At 38.4% G+C, this 24,026-nt stretch overlaps 1 protein-coding gene across 1 annotated transcript; it reads right to left on the bottom strand.

Annotated features, from left to right (window-relative positions):
• Positions 1-38: 38 nt before the first annotated feature.
• LOC308662834 (transmembrane protease serine 12-like) lies at positions 39-22,275 on the bottom strand (the record flags this gene model as incomplete). Its single annotated transcript, XM_081318978.1, has 6 exons — positions 39-161; positions 4,106-4,219; positions 4,830-4,972; positions 10,796-10,841; positions 11,930-12,135; positions 22,140-22,275. The coding sequence occupies 6 exons, from the start codon at positions 22,273-22,275 to the stop codon at positions 39-41; spliced, it is 768 nt and encodes a 255-aa protein (XP_081175104.1).
• Between the last annotated feature and the right edge of the window lie 1,751 nt (positions 22,276-24,026).

The raw sequence follows: 24,026 nt of genomic DNA, 5'->3' as shown, positions 1-24,026 counted from the left end.
CAAATCGAGGGCGATGGCGACGGCTTGCCTTCAGCCGGTCACCGAACCGCCCCACTGAAATAACCGCTGGCTGAATCGGGGTGAGGGTGCGTGAAGGCCCTCTTCACTACCATAACGGGCCCCTTGCTAGTCTGATTCTGACTGGCAGACCAGCTAGTTACCTTTTAAAGAAATGGGGGGCGCATTTAGATCTTCAAGCATTTTTGAGGCTGCCCTTGTGAGATCCATTATGGTTTGTGGTGGGAAGAGCTTCCTCATGTATTCTGGAGATTACTGAATATATCCTAGACCCAAAGAAGTATTTCTTGGGTTCTGTATTATCTGTGTATATTTTAACTTCATTTGCCTAAATAGTATGGTTAACCTTTTCAAAGCATTTCCACTTTACATGAATGGAATGTAACCCCTGTGAATAAGCAGTTTTATAAGATTAACTGCAGGTTTTCATGAAATTTTCTCTAGTTGAAAGAGAAAGAAGAATTTACTTTTCCCCAAACTTACTCCCTTCAGCCTCTTACCACATTCTTCATTTTGTCCTTATGCTGCTAAGAATATGGTCTAAATCTAATGAAAGTAAGAACTGTGCACCTCAGAAAACTCACCACCCACCAGCTAACACTAACTCACCTGCGCATCATTATGGTGCTTAAGGTATTTGGCATCTTACCTAGAAAAGGCTTCTGGGTGAAAAGAATAAAGTATTATTCAGAAATTTCTAATGAGTCTAAAGGTCTAAACGGCACCATTGCCTGGAAGCGGCCAGCACATGGCCCTGCCTAGTTCGGGCAGCCCAGGGGCTGGGTAGCATTGCACTTCTCTTCAGATTCATGCCACCCGGCTCAGCCTCTCGGCACTGTGAGGAGAGCACCCCGCTGCCTGCCAAACCCGGGAAGGCTGGGGGCTGGACAGCATTGCACAGGTAACATCGACTCTCATGCTGCTCATGGCATCCTCAGAGCCCACCAAGCCAGATATGAGAAGTAGGTGAGGGCCATGTGGTGGCCACTTCCAGGCGATTGTGCATTTCTTCATACCTCAGGAAGGATGAGCCTTCCCCAGCTGTGTTTCTTGCCTGTTTTTCCTCCCTCCCTCATCTCAAATATTTTCCCACCACTCGAAGGAAGGAAAGAAAGAAAGGGAGGGTATGAGGGAAGTCCTGCCTTAGTCGTTCCCTGCTACCCTTTCACCATCCCCTTGCCCCCTCCTCCTGGCCTATCCTGGGAGGTCTCCCATCCTATTGCTAAAGAAGCTTTGGATACAAAGCCAGGTCTCCTCACATGGAGAGGGAGTGGGCCTCCCTCTTGACCAGGGGTCAGCAACCTGAAACAGTGAAAGAGCCACTCAGAACCGGTTCCCTCACAAAAGGAAAAACTGGGAGCCGCAAAAAAATGTGTGCACTTGCACGTACATGCGCACATGCACAGAACAGGGTTTGACTGAAGAGTGGAGCCAAGGTGAGATATGCACCTACCCTGCATATTTGAATTGATTGGTTGAACTTTTTTAGTCCCACTTTTTTTTTTTGGACTGCACATGGCAGAGGACTGGGAGCCGCAGGAAACGGCTGAAAGAGCCGCATGCGGCAGACCTGTGCTCTTGACTTTGCCCTCGTACCCATCATGAGCAACCTGGCTAAGGAGAGCAAGTACAGCAGCAGCAGCTTTGAAGAGGTAAGTGCAGCTAGGCGCCCCCTTGGGGAAGTGGAGCTGGGCTTAGTGCCACGTGTGCTTGAGGGCTGGGCTGGGCATTTGACCTCTGTGCCACTGTCCAGCCCCCCCATGGCCTAAGAGGAACAGTGAGGCTCCTCCAGTGGACCATGCCTTGGCACTTGCCCTGGTCCCATCTCCTTCTGCCAGAGACCTTCAAGCCCCCTTCAAGCGAATGATGTAGAGCTGGCCATGCCCACCCAGTAGGCCACATGCACTCAAGCCACACCCACCCAGTAGGCCGTGCCCACCCTGGCCACACCCACCCACCCACCCTGAGGGCAACCGCAATGCTGATGTGGCCCTCAATGAAATTGAGTTTGACACCCCTGCTTTAGAAGTTTCCGACTTTTGCTGTTGTCAATTAGTCGCCCCGAATTTTACCTCCCAGCTCTAACCAATTTTACTGTTTTTCCTTCGTAGTTTTCCAGAAAGACCTACCCCAAAAATAAGCCTACATTGATTTTTGGGGTGGGCCTAATATAAGCCCTACCCCCCAAAATAAGCCCTAGTTTTGTGGTGAGGCGCACGCCTAAAAATCAAGCTTGGGCTGGTGGAGCTGCCCCATGCGCCCCGCACCCACTTACCAGGCCTCCCATGAATTGACATCTGCCTCTCCTTGCCAGCCCACTTCCTCTGCAGTGTCCCCCAGCCTGCATTTCACAGTCAGGTCTTTCCAGAAGGCCTCTGCAGGTAGAACCGAACTATGGATTCAATCCATAGCTTGGTTCTCGGCTGCAGAGGCCTTTCCAGAAGGCCTCTGACAATATAATGCAGGTCGGAGCTGCATTTTCAGCTGGTTATATTTTCGGGGAAATACAGTAATATTGTAATCACCTATTCCACTGGTTTTCTTCCTAACAAGTCATCATCTTAATTCCCCTTCATGCAGGCAAACTAATTACATCATAGTATATCCAATTGTTCAATTCCTGGCAAATAGATGGGGAAGAAATGGAGGTAGTGACAGATTTTATTTTCCTGGGCTCCAAGATCACTGCAGATGGGGACTGTAGTCAAGAAATTAAAAGACGCTTGCTCCTCGGGAGGAAAGCCATGGCAAATCTAGACAGTACACTAAAAAGCAGAGACATCACCCTGTCAACAAAGGTGCGTATAGTCAAGGCTATGGTCTTCCCAGTTGCAATGTATGGCAGTGAAAGTTGGACCATAAGAAAGGCTGAGCGCAAAAGAATTGAGGCCTTTGAACTCTGGTGCTGGAGAAGACTCCTGCGAGTCCCTTGGACTGCAAGGCGATCAAACCGGTCAGTCCTAGAGGAGATCAACCCTGACTGCTCTTTAGAAGGCCAGATCCTGAAGTTAAAACTCAAATACTTTGGCCACCTAATGAGGAGGAAGGACTCACTGGAGAAGAGCCTAATGCTTGGAAAGATTGAGGGCAATAGAAGAAGGGGACGACAGAGAATGAGGTGGCTGGATGGAGTTACTGAAGCAGTAGGTGTGAGCTTAAATGGACTCCAGAAGATGGTAGAGGACAGGAAAGCCTGGAGGAACATTGTCCATAGGGTCGCGATGGGTCGGACACGACTTCGCAACTAACAACAACAACAATATCCAATTGTAAAGGAAAATTTGATCCAAGTTTTGTTTCTGCACAAATGCTATACCTAGACAGACAGATGCAATTTCTTATGTCCTTTGCCATCAGTACATAAAATTGCCACTTTCCAGGGGTTATAGTCCTGTGCTAACAGTGTATTAATTTCTCTTAATGTTGAAAAAGAAATCCTATCTTCAAGATGTTTTCAGGAGCATGGCATCATTTGGGCTGGGTTCCCACTTTCTACCAATCAGTATTATATTATTTTTATGTAAGATTCTAAGAACTCATGTTTATAACTTTGTGAAATGTGTTTACCTTTTTTTAATGACAGTGAATATATGGCATACATGGCAACATTAGGCATTTGTCATATGCATTTCTTTTGAATTTGTATGGAATAAGATAATTTTACAAATTATTAGTCCCATTCGGGAGGAAAAAGTGTTTTCATGAGAGATCAGTCTTATTGATATACTAAAATAGTCATATTTTCATCCATTTTATAGTCTATATATATATATATATATGATTCAAACTTTTCCCTTTTTAAAATACATTTAAATACATTTTTCAATTTATCTAGCCTATGTAGGTGAAATATTACAAAATGTATGCTAAACATAATATATTCATATTGTTAAATATTGTTTTATACCTGTTTATAAGAGGTAGTAATATTTAAAAGACCAGCTGATATCATGTCAATTTTTCATAGAGACATATGGAATGCTATCCATCTTATTATTAACAAAACTAGAACACTATGAATGTTCATAGTAGTAGTTCTGCTTTGTAAAAGAGTTTTCAACCAATTTCTGTAATTCACTAGACGTACATAGATGCCTGGATTGTTTGGTTGGCCACAGCCACGGCCAAAGCTGGTTATTCCTACCAGATAATACTGTCTGACATCTCGGATATAACACATCAATGGTCCGCCGCTGTCTCCCTAAAAAATGAAGGAATTGCTTAGAATACACTTAAATTTTAAGATGCTGAAGGCCTATTTCGACATGAATTGTTAAAATATTTTTTCTAAGAAAATATGGAAAGTTTGAATTAGGCAATCTTGTAGATCATTTAGAGATCTACAAAGTGCACTTAGCAAGCAGCCCACTTAATTCAATGGGGCTTCCTTTTGGATAAGTGGTGCCAGATTGCTAAATTACTAAATTTAAACTACTAACATTACTAAATTTCTTCATTGATATTTTGGGCATTCCAGTTCCAATATAAATATGCTTACTCTGAAAGTCAAGATACAGATCTAAAAATACAAAAGAATATTCATTCTCTGTTAAGTTTTATAATTACTATATATGTAATGTTGAAATGAACCACTTTCAACCTCTATTTCAAAATTGTTTTGTATAGACACAAAGTAGTTGAAATATTCTGAGCAAAGTAAAAAATATTAGTTGAACTACTAAACTGAGATGCCTCTTTTCCTACAAAAAGTATCAACTAATTTTATTTCATAGATTTGTAAATTTATTTGCTTGACTAGTCAAATGGATTTTATGGCAAAAAAAATAAAAATGAAATTTTTTCAGTTTTACCTGACAGCTATCCACAGTTCCACGTTCAGAGCCAGCACAAAGCATGTTCATTGTTATTGCTCCACCATACCAATCGTATCTATTACAGACATTTTGTGGAATAATATCAACCTGTGCTTCTTGTAATATATATATATTTTCACCTTTAATGAAAAAATAAAAAGTAATGCCTCAAGTATACTTATGCTTCTATTTTTTTAAAGTACCGGTATAACTCAATAAGGAAAATTGCTGTCTACTGACAGCTATTTACTTTCTGAATAGCAGCCATGTTTTTAAAGGCAAAAATGAATTTTGTTTTAAAGATTTATCCATTGTCCACAAAGATCTATATATATTTGGGAGGGAAGCCATATATTTTTATGAAATGTGTCATTAATGGAGATTAGTAAGAGTTTTTATTTTGCTGAGTCCTACATGATTTGTGTGAAGTAAATATATGGTACTCTGTTAATATACATTATTATGACCTGCACTCACAATAAACCTATTGACTTACTTTAATAATCCTATGCAACTAGATTTTTCATGAATGAATTTCTGAAGCAAAGTACTACTTTACTCTTACTAGTTCAGTATGGAAGAATATGCACATTATTTACATAGCAGAGTTTAGAATATTGGTATCAAGATCAGACATTTCCTGAGTGATTGGTAAAATGTCACTACTTGTCTAGCAAGGTTGGAAAAGTTCATGAAACAGGATTCATGGGGAGTGGAATATTTTAACTGAAAGCAAGTGCTAGTAAACACGACTGTCCTGTGTTACATGAACCTACACTATGCAGTTTTTTTCTCTTAACATGATTTTGTCAAAATCCTTTTCTCTCATAATAATGGCAAACAATTGTATCCATACAGTATAGATGCAATTATACCAACTCATTGTTCTTGATCTTTGAACTGATTCTCCCTTTCCCTTAATCATTATTTCTTAATTCACGCTCTTATTTGATACATGAAAATACCAAAGTACAACTCCTCAGTGGAAAAATATACCGTATATACTGTAATTCACAAAAATATCCACTTTCATTTTTCAAAAAGAATCAGCATTGTTTATTACTTATTGTCATGAAAACAGTGCTTACTGAAATTGTAGAAACTGAACAGATAGCTGCATATAATGCTCGGTAATTGATGGAACAAAAGCAATATAAGCACAAACTACTGAATGCAAACACACACACATACTCACAATTAATTGCTTATTATCATAAAGGTCACCACAGGCTTTTTCCCACTTAATGGGATAAATGGAATTAACATAGAAAGATTTTACGAGTTCAGTGAAATTACCAATGAAGGAAAATATTGTAGCTCAGGGTTGAAATGAGGGGTCCTTGGTGCTCTCTGAGCTTGCTTGTTTTCTTGCAAATGTTTCATATACTATACCCTAATTAGGTAACAATACCTAACTAGGTAACATCAGTGCTAATTAGGGTAATGAAACGTTTGCAAGAAAACAAGCAAGCTCAGAGAGTACCAAGGACCCCTCAGTGAAATTATGACTGCACTCAACAATAAATTAATTTACAGGGAAATTAAAACCTTTACCTTTCTCGTGTGCACTTCCCCATCCTGTTATATAACATGGAGTACCATTACCTAGAAAAAGAGGGCTTGGAAGTAAGCAGATAGGCTGAATATAATCATTAAATGTGATAGGATTTTGTAATATAAATAATGCAATATCATTTTCATACGTTTCCCTCTTGAAATGAGAGTGGATTATAATTGCTTTGATTTGACTCCTTTTAGTGTAATATTGATGATGATAAAGATGATGTAAGCCAAATACAGCTCTCCAAAACACTGGATTCCTAGGAGAGGGGGAAAATGATATACTGTAGATAACGTTTATTATGGAATTATAACTTCAGTACTATTTAAGAATTGTCATGGGATCTGTTCTAGGCAAAACTAATAAGCTGCTTACGAGAGCAAAATCTGAATCCGTATTCCTATATATAGAATCAGAAATTTGATTATTGATAGGAAACCTGTCATAAGTGCAATCTGGTTTTAAATAAGCCAAATGCAATCAGGTCGTGATGGGTAGGGCTAAACTATCAGATCTGGGCTGTGCAAATCTGATCAGAGGTTATTCTAGAATACTATCATATTTGCTGCAATTTAATACTTGTCTGAATTTCTGCAGTGTTGACCTAGTATCCCCAATATAAAACAATTACATTAAAACACTTTTCTGAAAGTGTTTAAAAATTATCAGAAGAGGTCTTGGATTTGGAATTTAGTGGGTCTATTGAAAACACTTGACAGTATAAAATTTTCTTTAAATCTATGTTGGCAATTCATCAAAACCTGACTATAATTAATAGTGCTACATTCTTAAATTTGCATTATATTAAGCAACCTTGTCTAAAGTAAATATGAGGTATCACAAATTGGTTACATAGTAATGTATCTACTAGTAATGATAATTTGGTTGAAAGGTTTTGATGAATTTGGAAAAATACTACCAGATTTTGTCATTTTGTTGCCAAATTCCCCCAGCCTTTATTACTAGAAATGCTATTGCTATTATCTCTCAGATTTTGTGTACCAACTCACTGGAAAAATACATTTTATTTTTCAATTCACAATACAGGTAGTTCCCACTTAACGAAAACTGAGCCCAGAATTCTGGTCATAAGTCACTGCGATCATTAAGTGGGTCATGATGTAACTGACTCAGTTTTACAACCACTTTTATGATGATTGTGAATCATGCAATCATTAACAGAACCATATGGTGATTAAGTGAATCGTGGTCGTTAAACAAATCCATTTCTCCCATTTTTTTTCTGGAAACTGATTACAAATAAAACCAGCAAAAAAAGGAGGGGGAGGGGATTTAAGGGAGATAGGGGTTTCTCCCTTGCTACAGTCAGGCCACTTGCTGGTAAGCCTCTGATTCTGACAAAATATTCCTTTCTCTTAAGCACTAATTTCAGGAATATTTTGGCTGGCTGATTTTTCCTTTAAAGATAACATGCACTCAGCTAGCTTTGGCTTATCTTGAAATGTAAGCAAATCTCAAGGCCGTAGGCCACATGAAAAGCCTCCTCCCCCCCCAAAATGACAAACTGGTTCTATATTGTTGCCAAGAAAATTATATGGATCTATAATTACCTGTAATTATAAAAGGTCACGCACAGCTTGAGGTTCACTTAATCTTTTTCTCTTTCCAATAATTGTGTTCTCTTTTAATATCAGATATTGGTTGCCAAATTTCCTTTTCCAAGGTTTTATAGATGCTGCCAATTCCAAATTAAAAATCTGCCCCATTATCTGCTTTATTATCTATTATACACACCAATACTGTGTATCCTTAGCAAAGTTGCTAGGATCCTAATATCTAGAGGTTAAAAGACCAGACCCCGTAGCCTTTGCTGGCCGGCCTTCTGACTCTCAGCCACTCACCTTGTGTGAACACCAAGTGAGAGCTGTATTGAAGGCTGTGAATCCCAGCAAAGCCGCAGGCCCAGATGGGGTGCTGGGGATAGTGGTCAGGAATTGTGCCGATCAATTAGCAGGGGTCCTGACAAGGATTTTTAACATCTCCTTGCAAACGGCATGTGTACCATCGTGCTTGAAAGCAGCTACCATTGTCCCAGTCCCCAAGAAAACTGCAGTTGAGTGCCTGAATGACTACAGACCTATTGCATTAACGTTTGTAGTCATGAAATGCTTCAAAAGATTGGTTCTCCAACATCTTAGGACATGCCTCCCACTGGACTTTGATAAACATCAATTTGCCTACAGGGGAAATAGGTCGACAGACGATGCCATAGCTACTGCTTTACACTCTGTAGCAAGTCATCTCAAGAGACCTGGAAGTTATGTCAGGATGCTTTTTGTTGACTACAGCTCGGCTTTCAACACCATTTTGCTGAGCATTCTCATCGAGAAGCTGACTGACTTGAAATTCTCCCCCGCCATCTGCGATTGGATTCAAGACTTTCTTAGGGATCGGTTACAAACAGTGAGGGTCGGGTCTGCTTTGTCCACCCCCCTGAAGCTTTGCACCAGCACGCCACAGGGCTGTGTGCTTAGTCCCTTCCTCTACTCTTTATACACTTATGATTGTGTATCATCTGACCCATCCACTGCGATAATCAAGTTCGCAGATGATACAACTGTGGTGGGTCTTATTACAGGTGGGGATGAGACAGCATATAGGGTGGAGGTACAAAAACTATCCATATGGTGTAGTAACAACAACTTGCACCTAAACATCGGCAAGACAAAAGAGATGGTGTTAGACTTCCGGAGAAAAAAGGAGGAACCTGCCCCACTTTACATCGGGGAGGACTGTGTGGAGAGTTTCCTCCTTTAAATTTCTGCGAGTCTACCTCTGTGAAGATCTGACCTGGAAAGTTAACACAACCCAGGTGGCTAGAAAGGCCCAACAGAGGCTTCACTTTCTTAGGGTCTTTTGGAAGAACAGGGTAGAACAACGGCTAATGACCCTCTTTTACCGGTCTACTATAGAGAGCGTCCTCTCGTATGGTATTGTGGTTTGGTATGCTGGTCTGACAGCTGCGCACAGGAAAGTATTACAGAGGGTAGTGAGCACAGCACAAGACATTGTGGGCTGTCCCCTGACACCACTGGATGACATCGCCAGGGCTCGTTGCCTTGGAAGAGTGAGGAAGATTCTCAGGGATGACTCACACCCTGGACTGTATCTCTTTACTCTCCTACCATCCGGTAGGAGATATAGGAGTATAGCCAGCCGTACCAACAGGCTGAAAAATAGCTTTTATCCATGGGCTGTTAGGCTTTTAAATGGGATATAATCTCTGTGAACTTATGCAGAATTGAGGCCGGTGTGTGGTGTAGTTGGTTCACATGGTGTGGTAGGATGGAGGGTTTGTTGTCACTGTGTGTTGGGGGGAGCACGGGGGGAGGCTCAGCTAATCTCAATGTACACATGTTGTACTTTGACAATAAAGGTTTATTATTTATTATTAGAGCCTACTGAGCACTTAGTGCCATTTTTGCTATTAGATTGCTAATTGCATGGTTTCTTTTGTTATGACAACCTTAATAGCAAGATCCAGTGAAAGACATGGCAACTATTAGGATTTGATCATTTTATGGGACTTCCAGGGGGGAAATGATATTAAAGGCAGTGTTGCAAAAAGCAGAGCTGACAATTGCAAAGGAATGAAAAGTCTACAAGTAGACTGCAATAATTCCTCTCTGGACAAGGAGATCTCCATCAGTGCTCCAGTCAGCTGCTCCTTGCAGGATGATTACAAGATAGCAATCTCTAGCGCAGGGGTGTCAAATTGCCATGGGCCAGATGTGTCATGCCAAAACTGCGCCCACCCCATTGCCGGCAATGGAAAAAAAGTTGCAATACGTCGTGACATGTCATGTGATGTTGTGAGTCTGACACCCCTCCTTTAGTGGGTTTAGAGCTCTGGGAGACCAGTGAATAACAATCTTGTTCAAACCATGGTTGGCACCTTTGAAATGACACTGCATATTTTCTTTTCTATTCACTTTCATAATTTGCTTGTTAGTAGCTTTTCAGCTATTAGGAATACTGATAGGTTTTCCAGTCGTGGGAGAGTTTTCTTCAATCCTTAACCAAAGAAGTTTTAACAACAAATTTAAGAACTTAATTTTTTCCCAATAAACACCAAAAGGGTGATCAAAACTTTAATTAAAAAAAATACAACTGGACTAAGGAACCAGATAAATTTGAAATAAGATTTTGGAATTAATGGGAAATGCCTTTGTTTTGATTTTTTTAAAAAAATAAGGCTTAGAAATTGGAAACTCTAAAGGGAACTAAACATTGCAATTAAAGGATAACATTCAACTTTGATTTACAATGAGGCAAAATTGGACATACTGAAAGATACTTTGATCAATGGACCCAGAAGTTAACTTTAAGTGTATCTACCTCAATTGATAAAAAGATCCTACTAAAGAGGAACAAGTATTACCTGACATGATTGAAACTGATGTGAAAATGGATTTTAAAATGACAGGCTATAAGAATGACACAGAAAAAGATTTCATACTGGATATACAAAGAAGCTGGCTTATACAGTATATTAATAATTAAAAGGGATATTTACAAAAAAACAGAGTGACCTAAATAATTTCCTGTATGGGATTTACAAAAGAGGCTTATCGAAGATTTGAAGAATTTAATGAGAAGGGACAAAGAAGAAATCAAGTTCTACATTAGTTGGGAGGGACTAAAAATTAAAATTTTTAGAAGTAAAAGAAAGTTGGTTTATTTGACCAAGCTTAAAATATATATGTTCTTATTTCTGGTAACACTTGACGGACTTTTGCTGAAATTAGGACTGAATTGACAAGGTTTTAAAGATTATTTAAGTTAAGAGAAGGGATATGGAAAGAAGGTATCATTTATTGTATTTTAAGAAAAGATGCTAAGTTATATAAAAAATATAATTATGAGAAAGGTGAAATCACTTCTTTATATATTTCTTTTCTTTTTCCTCACAATATTATTTTTTCTTTGTTTTCTATATGACTTTCTATTTTTTATTTTCTATGCTTTCTTTTTAATCTTCTATTTTTTCAGTTGCATTACTTTTAATTTTAATTACAATTTTTAACAAAATTATATAAATCATTTTATACAATCATTTTATACAATACATATTTTCGGTTAACATGTGAAGCTTAATTTATATATATCTTGTGTATGGTACTGACCTATGTTATGGGGCTTACCTAAAAATCTGATTTGATTAGCATGGAATTCATTTTCAATACATATTTCCATGACCTTAAATAAATATGTTCTGTGAGAAAATAAACTGTCTTTTTAAGTTATAAAGTCAAAGTTGCCTATATTTACAGGTTCTTCGTTGTTTTCTGCACAACCAATCCTGATGTTGTTAATTTAGTATAGTTTACTAGGTGGAATATTTCATTTTACTCCAAATAAAAATGTACATTTCTAATAGTTTTCTTGCTTCATAAATCAATTCAGGAGGAAAAAATGGATTAATAAAAATGTACAAATATTTTCAAATCAAATAATTTTTATCTCACTTTTCTTTAATTTAAAATTAACTGAAAATGGTTTAAAATTAAGATACATACTTCCATTTTCTAATGCAGTGTGCTGCTGTCAGCAATGAATTCTTAGTAATTACTACTCCACCACAAATATGATGGTATCCTATACCAAAGCGGTAAACCTGAAGACTAACTTGCCATGGCCATGCTCCAGGTAGAGCATCATGTCCTCCTACAATCCGATTGCCTGATGCTGTCTCATCCATAGCAGGCCTTGTTCCACATTCTAGAAATCAAAACACAAATACTAATTAAGTGTAATATTTGTAAGTAGTCATAAAACACACTGCAATCATCATTAAAACATCTTGGATGCAATTTCAAATTATAATATAATTTGAGTCGGTAGTCTTCATGCACATTATTTTGAAACACGGTGACTATGCAGAATTTATCAATTTAGGATTTTTTCAGCCTTCCTTCCTTCCTTCCCTCCTCTAATATTTTGCCCAGTAAAGATAATTGCTTCTATTTTGTAACACTTTATAATGTTGCTCTAATATAATTAGTGTTAATATGGATTGCTTTGATTTTGTCCTGCCGTCTTTATATTTATCTAAAATCAATCATTAAGTTTCTTCTCTTAGAGCTTAAAAGCATTCTACAGTGGATATCTCACCCATTTGCTCTGGAGGCAGAACTGGAAAAAATTCTACAGTTCCTTTGTATGAGAAGAAATATTTCCTATCTCTGTGTTATTCTGGAGTTTGCCGGCTCCACTAGAAACTTCCTCAATCTTGGCAGATCTCCATCTTTTCTCTCTTTTCTTTTCCTTTTCTTCCCAAAAATTCACAAGAACTTCCTACATAGGTATGAAGTTAATGGACACTAATTTGCTATTCATGGGTATGTCAGAGAAACTCTCCAACACATGGGGTTGAGCCATGGCACCAACAAGTTCTAGCTTGTGCATTGAGTGTCAAGCAAATAATGAATACTGGACAAAATTTTGTGTCAAAATGCACTGAGTACCAAAGCAGTTGAATACCAAGATGCCACTGCATAGTCTGCATAGTATAAATTGGATATTGATACTTCACGTAAATAGCAAACTAATCAAGACCTACTTTTTGATAAAACCTAAATCAAATATCTCATATCTGACTCCGGGATTTCTACTTACAGACTTTTTACCTTGTAATAATATTTTGATGTGAATGATTGTTGTTTGGTCAGTTTAGTATCTAAATTAATATAGACAACACATGTGCACTCATATTTATGTGATTCTTGATACTCATCTTGTTTTTTGTTAGGATAGTTTTTTAACCTGTGAAAATAATTTTGAATGCTACTTCCAAGGGAGACCCCTAAATCAAAGATTCCGTTCATTATTCTTATTTTTCCTGTTACCCCATTCAGATATGTAACATGGATACTGTTGATTTGTCAAAAGATTTGTGGCAGGTAAGCAGATCGGACAAGCATAATCATTGAATTTGATAGATCTGACTAGTGTTATCAAGGCAATATCATTGTCCTATGTGTCTCTCATATAATTAGGATGTATATTGATAGCTTTAATCCAACATTTTATTGTATGAGAATTATCATTAAGATTATGCAAGCCAATTACAACCCTCCAAATGACTGGGTTCCTTGGATAGAGCAAAACTTTTATATGGATTACTATTATTACATTGCTATTTCATAACTTCTATGACATGGAGATCATTTTTTATTCCATTCTCAGTAAACAATAAATCATTAAGTACAGATCCTGATTAAAATTGGATTATGTGGCTAAAACAAGGATCATTGCAGAAAATAACAGAATTTTACCAATAAAAAAATATTCTCTTTCTTAACTATCACTCCACCCAATTAAGTATCCTGCTTCCCACAGTAACTGCTTAGATGCTTATAGGAAATCTATATAGATCTCTCTGGTGATAGCATACACTCAGCATTACTTATAGCCAATGAAAGCATTTTCCAATCTAAGCCCTTTTTAAAGTCTCCAAGTAAGTACATCACTCTTACAAACTTCTTAAAATGTTTTGTTTCTACTTTAATAAATTTTCAATTTTATTCAGTTTCTGTATCGAAACTAATCAAATCAGCCCCAGACCAGAATTAATCATTTTCTATAAATGTCACAGGTATATTACAAGTAATGCTAGTTCCCAAAATAGTGTCCTTTCTAATATATTAAATGTTTAATTATAGGCTAATATGTTGCAAAGTAAAGAAGAACCTGTAATACATTTTTAAGATCAAAAGTGTCTTTGAACTCTATTTTAATAAAGTTGGCTCACCAAAAGGCAGTTTTAAAGATGTCTAGATACCCAGAGGAAAAATAAGCTGAGGTTATCAGGGAAAGGAAGGGACGCGATGGCTCAGGAAGGGACGCAGTGGCTCAGTGGGTTAAGACAAAAATATTTTTTTTTTATTGAAAAGTTTTAACATACAATTTTTCTTTAAAACCCCCCCTCCCCCTCCCTTCTCCCTCCCCCACCTCTCCCCCCTCCCCCCCTCCCCCCCCGACTTCCCAGAGCTAAATACAAGGTATATATAAAAAAACAATCATAAACAACCACATACTAACAACTATAAACTCTAAAATCCATCACTCTCTAGCTTATATAGGATAAAACAAACCTTAGTAATATTAAATATATATAAAGAAACTAAAATAAAAAAAAGAAAAAAAGAAAGAAGACTTATTCAAATGCTACATAAAACTTCTTAACCCTATACTTGTTCTGGATAAACTCAATCCATTTTCTCCATTCCATAATATAGCGTTCTTGCGAGTGATCTTTCAAATAAGCCGAAATCTTCGCCATCTCTGCCAGGTCGGAAACCTTTAAAGTCCACTCTTCTATGGTCGGCAGTTCCTCTTTCTTCCAATACTGACCTATCAAAAGTCTTGCTGCCGTAATAAAATTCAACATCAACTTAGTGTCCACAACTGTAGCATCTGTAATTATTCCCAACAAAAAAAGTTGCGGACAAAACTTTATCCTCTGTTTAAAAATCTTCTGCATGTTCCACCAGACTTTTATCCAAAAAGCCCTAACCTTTTTACAAGTCCACCATATGTGAAAATATGTTGCGTCTTCATCACCACACCTCCAACATTTAGGCTGATAATTCGGATACATACTTGCAAGCTTTTTAGGATCTAGATGCCATCTATAAAACATTTTGTAAAAATTCTCTCTTAGATTTTGAGCTTGTGTAAATTTTACGTTCCTCACCCAAATCTTTTCCCACGTGTCCATTGTGATAACTTCCTGGATGTTTTGGGCCCATTTTATCATACAATCCTTAACAAGTTCTGTTTCCGAATCAATCTCTATCAACGCAAGATATATCCGTTTAATATGCGCTGGTCCCTGATTTCTAATTTGCTTTATCAAATTTTCATCAGTCATTGTAAAACCATTTTTCTGATCTTCTTTCCACCTGGCCCGTAACTGAGTATATTGAAACCAGTTTTGAACAACCTTCTCTTCTCGCAAGAGGCTATATGATTTCAAACACCAGACATTTCTTTCCAAACTTAGAATCTCCTTGTACGTAGTCACATCATGTTTGAAACCAGCATGTATATTTTCTATTGCGTGTTTCGGAATTGCCCACAGTGGTATCTTGCAATCTAACTTATGTCTATACTTCTTCCAGACTCTCAGCAATGCCTGTCTTAAAATATGCACTCTAAACACATTGTCTACCTTCTTATCATACAACAAATATGCATGCCAGCCAAACAACAAATCATGGCCCTCAAGATTTAATAATCTCTCTTGCGTCAAATTAATCCAATCACTTATTCCTACTAATGCAGCAGCTTCATAATATAATTTAAAATTGGGCATTTTAAGCCCACCTCTCTCACGAGTATCCTGTATAATCTTAAGTTTAACTCGTGGCTTTTTCCCTGCCCACACAAATTTATTGATACCTCGCTGCCATTCCTCCAAATTAGAATCTTTCTTAAGAATCGGTATCATTTGAAATAAAAATAAAAATTTAGGCAGGACATTCATTTTCACTGCTGCAATCCGTCCCAACAAAGACAATTGCAATTTTTCCCAACTCTCCAATTCTTTTTGAATTTTCTCCCATAGTTTTTCATAATTATTTTTATATAACTTTGTATTAGAGGGTGACAAAAACACCCCCAAATATTTGACCCTTTTAGCAATCTCAAATCCAGTTAATCCTTCTAAAAGAGCCTTTTGCGATACTGTCATATTTTTGGCCAGAATTTTAGTTTTTTGTGCATTAACTTTAAATCCAGAAACCTTCCCATATTGCATTATTATCTCCATCAGGTCCACAACAGAGTTCTCTGGCTGAGTCACTGTAACAACCAGATCATCTGCGAATGCTCTCAATCTATAATCCTGATCTCTAATTTGTATCCCCTTAATTTTTTCCGAATTCCGTATTTTAACCAATAATATCTCTAATGTTAACACAAATAACAAGGGCGATAACGGACACCCTTGCCTTGTGCCCTTCTCAATATTACATGCTTCTGTCAAACTATTATTAACTATAATTCGGGCAGTTTGTTTTTGATATAATGCCCTAATCGGTTGCACAAAATTTTCCCCAAAATCCATTTTGTCTAAAACTTTCAACAAAAATTGCCAATTCAATTGATCAAAAGCTTTTTCAGCGTCTAAAAAAATTAGCGCCGCAGAGATCTGGTTGTTCCTTTCCAAAAACTCTAACACATCAACTATATGCCTCACATTATTTTTCATTTGCCTACCACTAATAAATCCCGTTTGGTCCCCATGAATCACCTGTTGCAGAACCCTCATCAGTCTATTAGCCAAAACCTTAGCAAATATCTTGTAATCTGTATTTAAAAGCGATATCGGTCTATAATTTTTAACTTGAGTAGCATCTTGGTCTTCCTTCGGAATCAAGGAAATAAAAGCTGTTCTCCAAGACGGTGGCACCTTTCCCACCCTCTGGATTGTCTGGAACAGTTCCTTTAACGGTTTTATCATCTCCAATTGTAAATTTTTGTAATAGGCCGCAGTCAAACCATCCGTACCTGGTGCTTTATCCACCTTCAGTTCCTTAATTGCTATAAAAATTTCTTCTTCTGTAATCAATTGATTAATCCCCTCTTTTTGTACTTGCATAAGAACCGGGATGCTAGCATTCTCCAAATATATATCAATGTCTTTTTCATTAATTTTCTCCTTAGCATATAATTTAGAATAAAAATCCACAAAAGCGTCCTTGATAAGATCCTGTTGAAACACAACCCTTCCTTTATGCTCAATCTTATCTATATTAGAAGCCCTTTGTTTTTTCCTCAATCTATAAGCTAGCCATCTACCTGGTTTATTAGCGTTACAAAAAGTATTATGCCTGGCAAACCGCAGATTGGTTGCCACTTGGTCAGCCATTAATTTATCAAATTGTCCTCTTAACAGTTTAATAGCCTCCTTAATCTTCACATCCTCTGAGTTCAAAATCAAAGCCTTCTCCTTTTCCTTTATTTCATTCTCCAGTTCTTTCCTCCTAGCTTCCACAGCACGTCTATGTTTATTATTCATATATATCAACACCCCTCTCATGTAGGCCTTGCTAGCATCCCACACCATATCCATAGAGGTACCCTTGTTCATATTAATTTCAAAAAAATCCTTCATCCGCTGTTTGCATTCCTCCACATTTCTCTGATTTCTAAACAAATTCTCATTGACGCGCCACGAGCGCCTATCCCTTTTCTCCTTATCAATCTCTAACCAAACTGGACTATGATCAGAGATAGTTCTTGCGCAAATCTTCACCTTTTTAGTCCTCAAAAAAAAATCATTAGTCAACAAAATAAAATCAATCCTCGAAAAAGATTGATGTCTATCAGAATAAAAAGTGTAATCCTTTTCCTGCAAGTGTCTCTCACGCCAAATATCTCGCAGTTCCAAGTCATCCTTCATTTCAAAAAAAGATTTAGGCAGTCTAGCATGACTTGGAATGCGCTTAAAAGCTCCAGCCTTGTCCATCTGTACATCCAAAACACCATTCCAATCCCCCATAAAAATAAAAGATTTATAATCCAACTGGGTAAGCTTTGTGTGAAGTAAACTAAAAAAGTCAGCTTGTTGTTGATTAGGTGCATATAGTCCAACTAAAAGCGTCTTTTTACCTTCTAACAGCAGCTCTATCATAACGTATCTTCCATGCTTATCTGCTTCAATTAAGTCTGCTGTTAAGGTACTTTTAACATAAACAACCACTCTATTTTTCTTATTCATTGCAGAAGCAACAAATTGCGTACCCAACCTTGAATTCGATAAATACTTTTGATCCAAAACTCTAATATGCGTTTCTTGCAAACATATGACATCTATCTTGAATTGTTTTAAATATTGAAAAACTTTCTTCCTCTTCTGTGGTGAATTTAGTCCATTAACGTTCCAAGTTAAAAATTTAGTTGCCATGTATATCCTCCCAAAGCTCTTGGAGCACTGCTTTGACAGGACTATCTTCTTTAGGCCGTGCTCCTCCCACTGCTTGGCTGTAAGTACGTTGTGGAAGTTCCAAAGACTTTTGCTGGTCTTGTTCTTTTATTTTCTTTGCTCGTTTTAAAGCAGCACGCGTTACCCTTTGCTCTCTAGGATCATCCAAAGAAGTTATAGCTTGATCTCCTCCAGCACCGTTTTCCTCTATTTCAACCTCTTGATGTTCTCCTTCTCCAGATCCCTTTGCAGCTTCCAGAAGTGTTAATGGGGTTGCTTTTAAAACGTTATTGTAGAAGTCACGCGCTTGCTTCACAGTAATCAGCCGGTACCTTTTACCTTCATGCATCACCATCAGCCCATCTGGAATCTCCCATCTGAACCTTATATCTCGTTGCTTGAGCTCTTGCACAAGAAATGTAAAGTCCTTCCTTCTCCTTAAAATCTTTGGAGGAATTTCTTTTAAAACCAAGACTTCTTGATCAGCAATCACAACTTTAGCATCATAGGCAGCTTGTATAACTTCATCTCTAATTTCTCTTTTAGCAAAGTAAACCACCACATCTCTAGGCAACTTTCTCTGTCTAGCAATCCATGAATTCACACGAAACACTTTATCCATAGCTTCTCTTATTTCAGATGCTGGCTGTTTCAATACCACTTCAAGAGCCTCAGAAACCAGCTGCTTTAGATCTTCCTTAGTATTCTCTTTTAAGCCTCTAATTCTAACAGCAAACTGCATCTGGTAATATTGAGCAAGACTTAATTCTCTTTCCATTTTATCTCTTAAATCTTCATTCTCCCGTACTTTTGCTTCTAATATGGCATTCTTTTGAATCAAATCATCCACTTTTTCATCCAAATCTTCCACACATTCCGCCACTTTATGCACTTTAGACAAAATGTCTACCTTCATCACGCTGCACTTCTGTTCCATCCTCTCTTCTATTCTCTCCTCCAGTTTCTCCAATTTCTCCTCCATCTGTGCAAATTTATCACCCATTGATTCCAAAATTACCTGGGCATGTTTTTCAAGAGCATCTCGTAAGTCCTTCGGTGTCAATACATCAGGAGGGTGCAACGCCTGTAATGATGATTGTTGCACCGGAGAAGATCCACCACTCCGAAGAGTTTTAGGGGGAGGTTTAGCCGCCATCTTTTACTTTCAATTGTGACGCACTTTCACTTAGTTTAAAAAGTCCATCAAGCTCGAGAGTAAAATAAAATAATCCTCTTCACCTTTCCCTCTTGTACCGCTCTGCCTGCTCCTTTTAATCCATAGTCTTTCCTTCAGGCAGGGGTGGTCGCAGACGCCTGGCTCTGCTCCAGGAAATCCGGAGCAGAGACGCAGCCAGCTGGGAGCAACCCAGGCTTCGGGGGAGTTCAATCCTTCAGCCGCCCAAGCTCCAAGCTCAGGCGGCCCCGGAGAACTCTACCCCTACCTGGGGCCTCACCCCCTCCTCTTCTCCCGAGGAGGGGGCTTCAAATTCGCCCGAACAGCTGATCGGCGCTGTTTCGGGCGAAAATCACTCAGCTGAGCCGCGGGCAGCCCGGGGAGGCTGTCTCCGGCGCCGCGCAGCCACCGGAACAGCCAGACAAAAATATTTTTACGAATATAATTGCAAATGTGTTGACAGAAAACATGAGATTTCACCGTTGGTTTGTTTTGTAGGAATGGTAAACCACACAATAGTAGAAATATAATACAAGTAGTACTCAAGTTACGATGGAAATTGGAACTAGAATTTCCATAGTTAAGTGATGACATCATAAACTGTAACATAAACTGTAACATGTGGCTGCATTGGACAGAAATACCTACAGTCCCCAATGCCATTGTGAGATGAATATTCTGGGTCGTTAAGTGAGCACCTCCTAACAACTTCCTGTTAATTTCCAACAATCAAAGGCTGGCAGGCATGTGGCTGCTATAGGAGAAGATACAAGAGGGTGGGAAGGCAAGAAGAGAGGCTTGGAGTGGGTGTACAAGCCGTTAGGACATATACATATACTTCCTTGCGAGGAGGTGATTACTTAACAGAAGGTGACAGTCACTGATTTAGATTATTTTAAAAAAGAGAATGGACAAATTCAAAAGGAATCAAACTAACAAAGGCTACTAATCTTAGTACATATTTGCCATCTCTAACTTGTAACAGTGAAGGAGGAACATTAGTGATTCAGCTTCCAGTAGGCATTTTTGGCTTCTATGTAACAAATGTTTGCTTGATGACCTCATGGCCTGAGCAAGATTTCTCCTTTCAGTGCTGTCCAGCAGAGTTGCTAGAGGAAGTGAAAACCAGACGTTTTAAATAAAGAAATTGGATTAGCCATCTAAAACAGATTGGTTAAATCATAGGATAGCAAAGGAGTTATTTGGAAGAAAGAGAAATTTTTAAAAAATGAATATAATATATGGTAAAGCAGAGATAAGCAAAATAAGGGGAAATGGTTTATAATGCTTAAAATATTTTTCTCTTGTGTTATCCTTTTACACAACTATTTATCATTAAAATGATAAGGTTTGTCCTGGTAACTCTGAACATGAGTCTTTTATTACTCTAGGATTGGATATGAAAAAGCTTCAGGCAAATAATTAAACAAATCTGTTGAAAGCACCAAAAATTCCTCCCTACATTCTATCTCTGTGTGATGATCCTTGACAAATATTCTTCTTTATTAAATCCTTGACAAGTAGTATGAAGCTACACCTGCTTCAAAACTCAATTCTGTTTAGTTACGAAAGGCATGTTAAATCTCAATTTTTGATATATAATTATATATTTGGTCAGTACTTCTTTGGGCAGTAGATTTATTACACCCAATTAAAGAAAAAGTATTAGAATGGAAAGGTACATACTCTGATATTTTAATGCAGTGGGCTGCTGTCAACACTATGATTGTATTAATTAAAGATCCACCACATACATGGACATATCCTAGACCAATTGCATAAACTTGAAGACTAATTTGCCAAGGCCATGCTCCTAGCATAGCATCATGTCCACCTACAATTCGAATTCCTGTTGCTGTAGTTTTCATAAGAGGCCTTGTTCCACAGACTAGAAATCAAAGAAAAATAGGTAAGTCATCTAAGAAATAGCATTCAATTAGCAACATATATTTTAAGCAGTTAGTTTACAAACCACATTCTACAAGAACGACGAAACAAGAGTGAAAGATTTGAGGAACTGAATCACTCCTATTTAGGTTGTATGAATAGACCATATATTTATTAGTCAATTTTACCTTAGCCTACCTGTACAAAGTCGGTCTCTCTAGTTAATTTATGGTTCAGTGTGTTGTGCAAGAAAAAATACACCAGAACTAAGAGGGTGAAAACGGCAGTAGCCACGCCAAGGTTAACTATATTTCCTTCGCTCATTTCAAAAGTAAAGAAGAGGGAGTGAATCACACGCCCGCAACTTAGTTGCTGCAACATCGACAAAGATCGTAGGGAACGAATACAACTTTGCACAGACAAAGTTATAGTAATTCCCAATTATTTTTCGTCCCGAGAGCAAACGCCTGAGGCACCCCCACTTTCGCCCCTATTTATGCAATCGTGATGGGTCTTTCGACAGCCACCACTGTTCCATAAATGGCAGCAGGGTAGCTCGGCGGACGCCTCCTTGTCGGGCCCTCGCGTTCCCTCGGCGAAGGGTTCCCGCGCGCTCCGGTGACGGTTTTTCCCCTCAAGCTCGATCTGTTAGGCTACCCCGTGCGAAGCAGCACGTTGGCGATCAACGGCCGAGCTCGACGCCCTGCGAGGACGGAGCGAGGCCAGGCTCACCGTCGGTCAGATTTAGGGAGGACAGGGTTTGGGGCGCGGCTTCCCTGAACAGCACAAGCAAAGCCCAAAAGGAAAAGGCGGCGGCGGCAAAGTTGCGGCTCATCGTCCGTCCAGCAAACAAAATGGCAGCCGACATCGCGCGCCTTCCCCCTCAGGCGCGGGCCGTCGAGGCTCAGGTGGCAGGGCGCGTGAGCGACGCTTTTCCTCGTCAGCCTCGCGCGGCGTCCCTCGCCAAGGCGCTTCCCTGGTGCAAATCGAGGGCGATGGCGACGGCTTGCCTTCAACCGGTCACCGAACCGCCCCACTGAAATAACCGCTGGCTGAATCGGGGTGGGGGTGCGTGAAGGCCCTCTTCACTACCATAACGGGCCCCTTGTCTAGTCTGGTTCTGACTGGCAGACCAGCTAGTTACCTTTTAAAGAAATGGGGGGCGCATTTAGATCTTCAAGCATTTTTGAGGCTGCCCTTGTGAGATCCATTATGGTTTGTGGTGGGAAGAGCTTCCTCATGTATTCTGGAGATTACTGAATATATCCTAGACCCAAAGAAGTATTTCTTGGGTTTTGTATTATCAGTGTATATTTTAACTTCATTTGCCTAAATAGTATAGCTAACCTTTTCAAAGCATTTCCACTTTACATGAATGGAATGTAACCCCTGTGAATGTAACCTCTATGTAGAATCAATTATCACCTTACTGAGTCTTAACTAATTAAGATTTAAATCAAGATTTGACAGTTAATGACTCCTGTTTCTCATTCTTTATTAAAATGAATATAAAATCACATGGAAAAATGCAATTTTCTGGAAAAAATATCAATACAATCAATAAAACCAAACATGCATAAAAATATAAGCCTTGTTTAACAAGATCATAAAATCCACCTTCTGTTTTTAATAGTAATTGAACCAATTTTGGAGAAATTCCGAAGAACTTTTTACTTTTATAGAAATATTTATGTTAAAGAAAAGGTTTTTCTTTTAAAATTAATTCATGTTTGTCAAAAACTCAGCATATTCAGTTTTCTTCTACAATTGAGTTTCAGCCAGCATTAAAGAAATTCAGAATTAAAACTGTGAAAGCCAGAACAATGATTCATTTTTATTCCTGAAATAAATGTTGAAACCAGAAATATAGGACTATCCTAGAATTGCCAGGAGGGATGGGGTGGCTCAGTGGGTTAGGACACTGAGTTTGTCGATCAGAAGGTCGGCAGTTTGACAGGTGGAATCCTGAGTGCCGCGTAACAGAGTGAGCGCCTGTTACTCGTCCCAGCTTCTGCCAACCTAGCAGTTCGAAAGGACGTAAAAATGCAAGTAGAAAAATAGGGACCACTACAGTGGGAAGGTAACAGTGTTCCGTGTGCCTTTGGCGTCTAGTCATGCTGGCCACATGACCACGGAGACGTCCTCGGACAAGCGCTGGCTCTTCAGCTTTGAAACGGAGATTATGGAAAGACTTTGATGCAACGAAATATATTGATTGGGAGAGATGCTTGGCAAAAGAAGAGGGCTAAAGTGAGAATTGAGGAATTAGATGATGGGGTGTATCAGAGGGAATATTTAAAAATTAAACACTTGTTTGCATATGGCTGAAGAAATTGAAAGATTTTAGTTTAAGAGGGATGAATTCTTTAAGGCAGTATCTTTTTTTTCTTTTTTTCTTTTGTTTTTCAATGTGAGAACTAAAAATGTGTGGGATGATTAACATAAAGGAAATGTTCTAGATATTTAAATGTAATTGATTTTAAGAAAATCCCAATGGATAACTAAAAATGGGAAAAATGTTAATAGTGTTAAAAGATTAGATGATTGGATTTATTAAATGGAACACTTAAAGATTAAACATAGGTTTAATTAGGGGTAAAAACAGAAAGAATTTGGAAA

The sequence above is a fragment of the Vipera berus genome (genome assembly GCF_964194415.1).
Source record: "Vipera berus genome assembly, chromosome: 2".
Classification (NCBI taxonomy): Eukaryota; Metazoa; Chordata; class Lepidosauria; order Squamata; family Viperidae; genus Vipera; species Vipera berus.
Note: the sequence above shows the minus strand (reverse complement) of the source record. Positions and strands in the feature narration are given on the sequence as shown.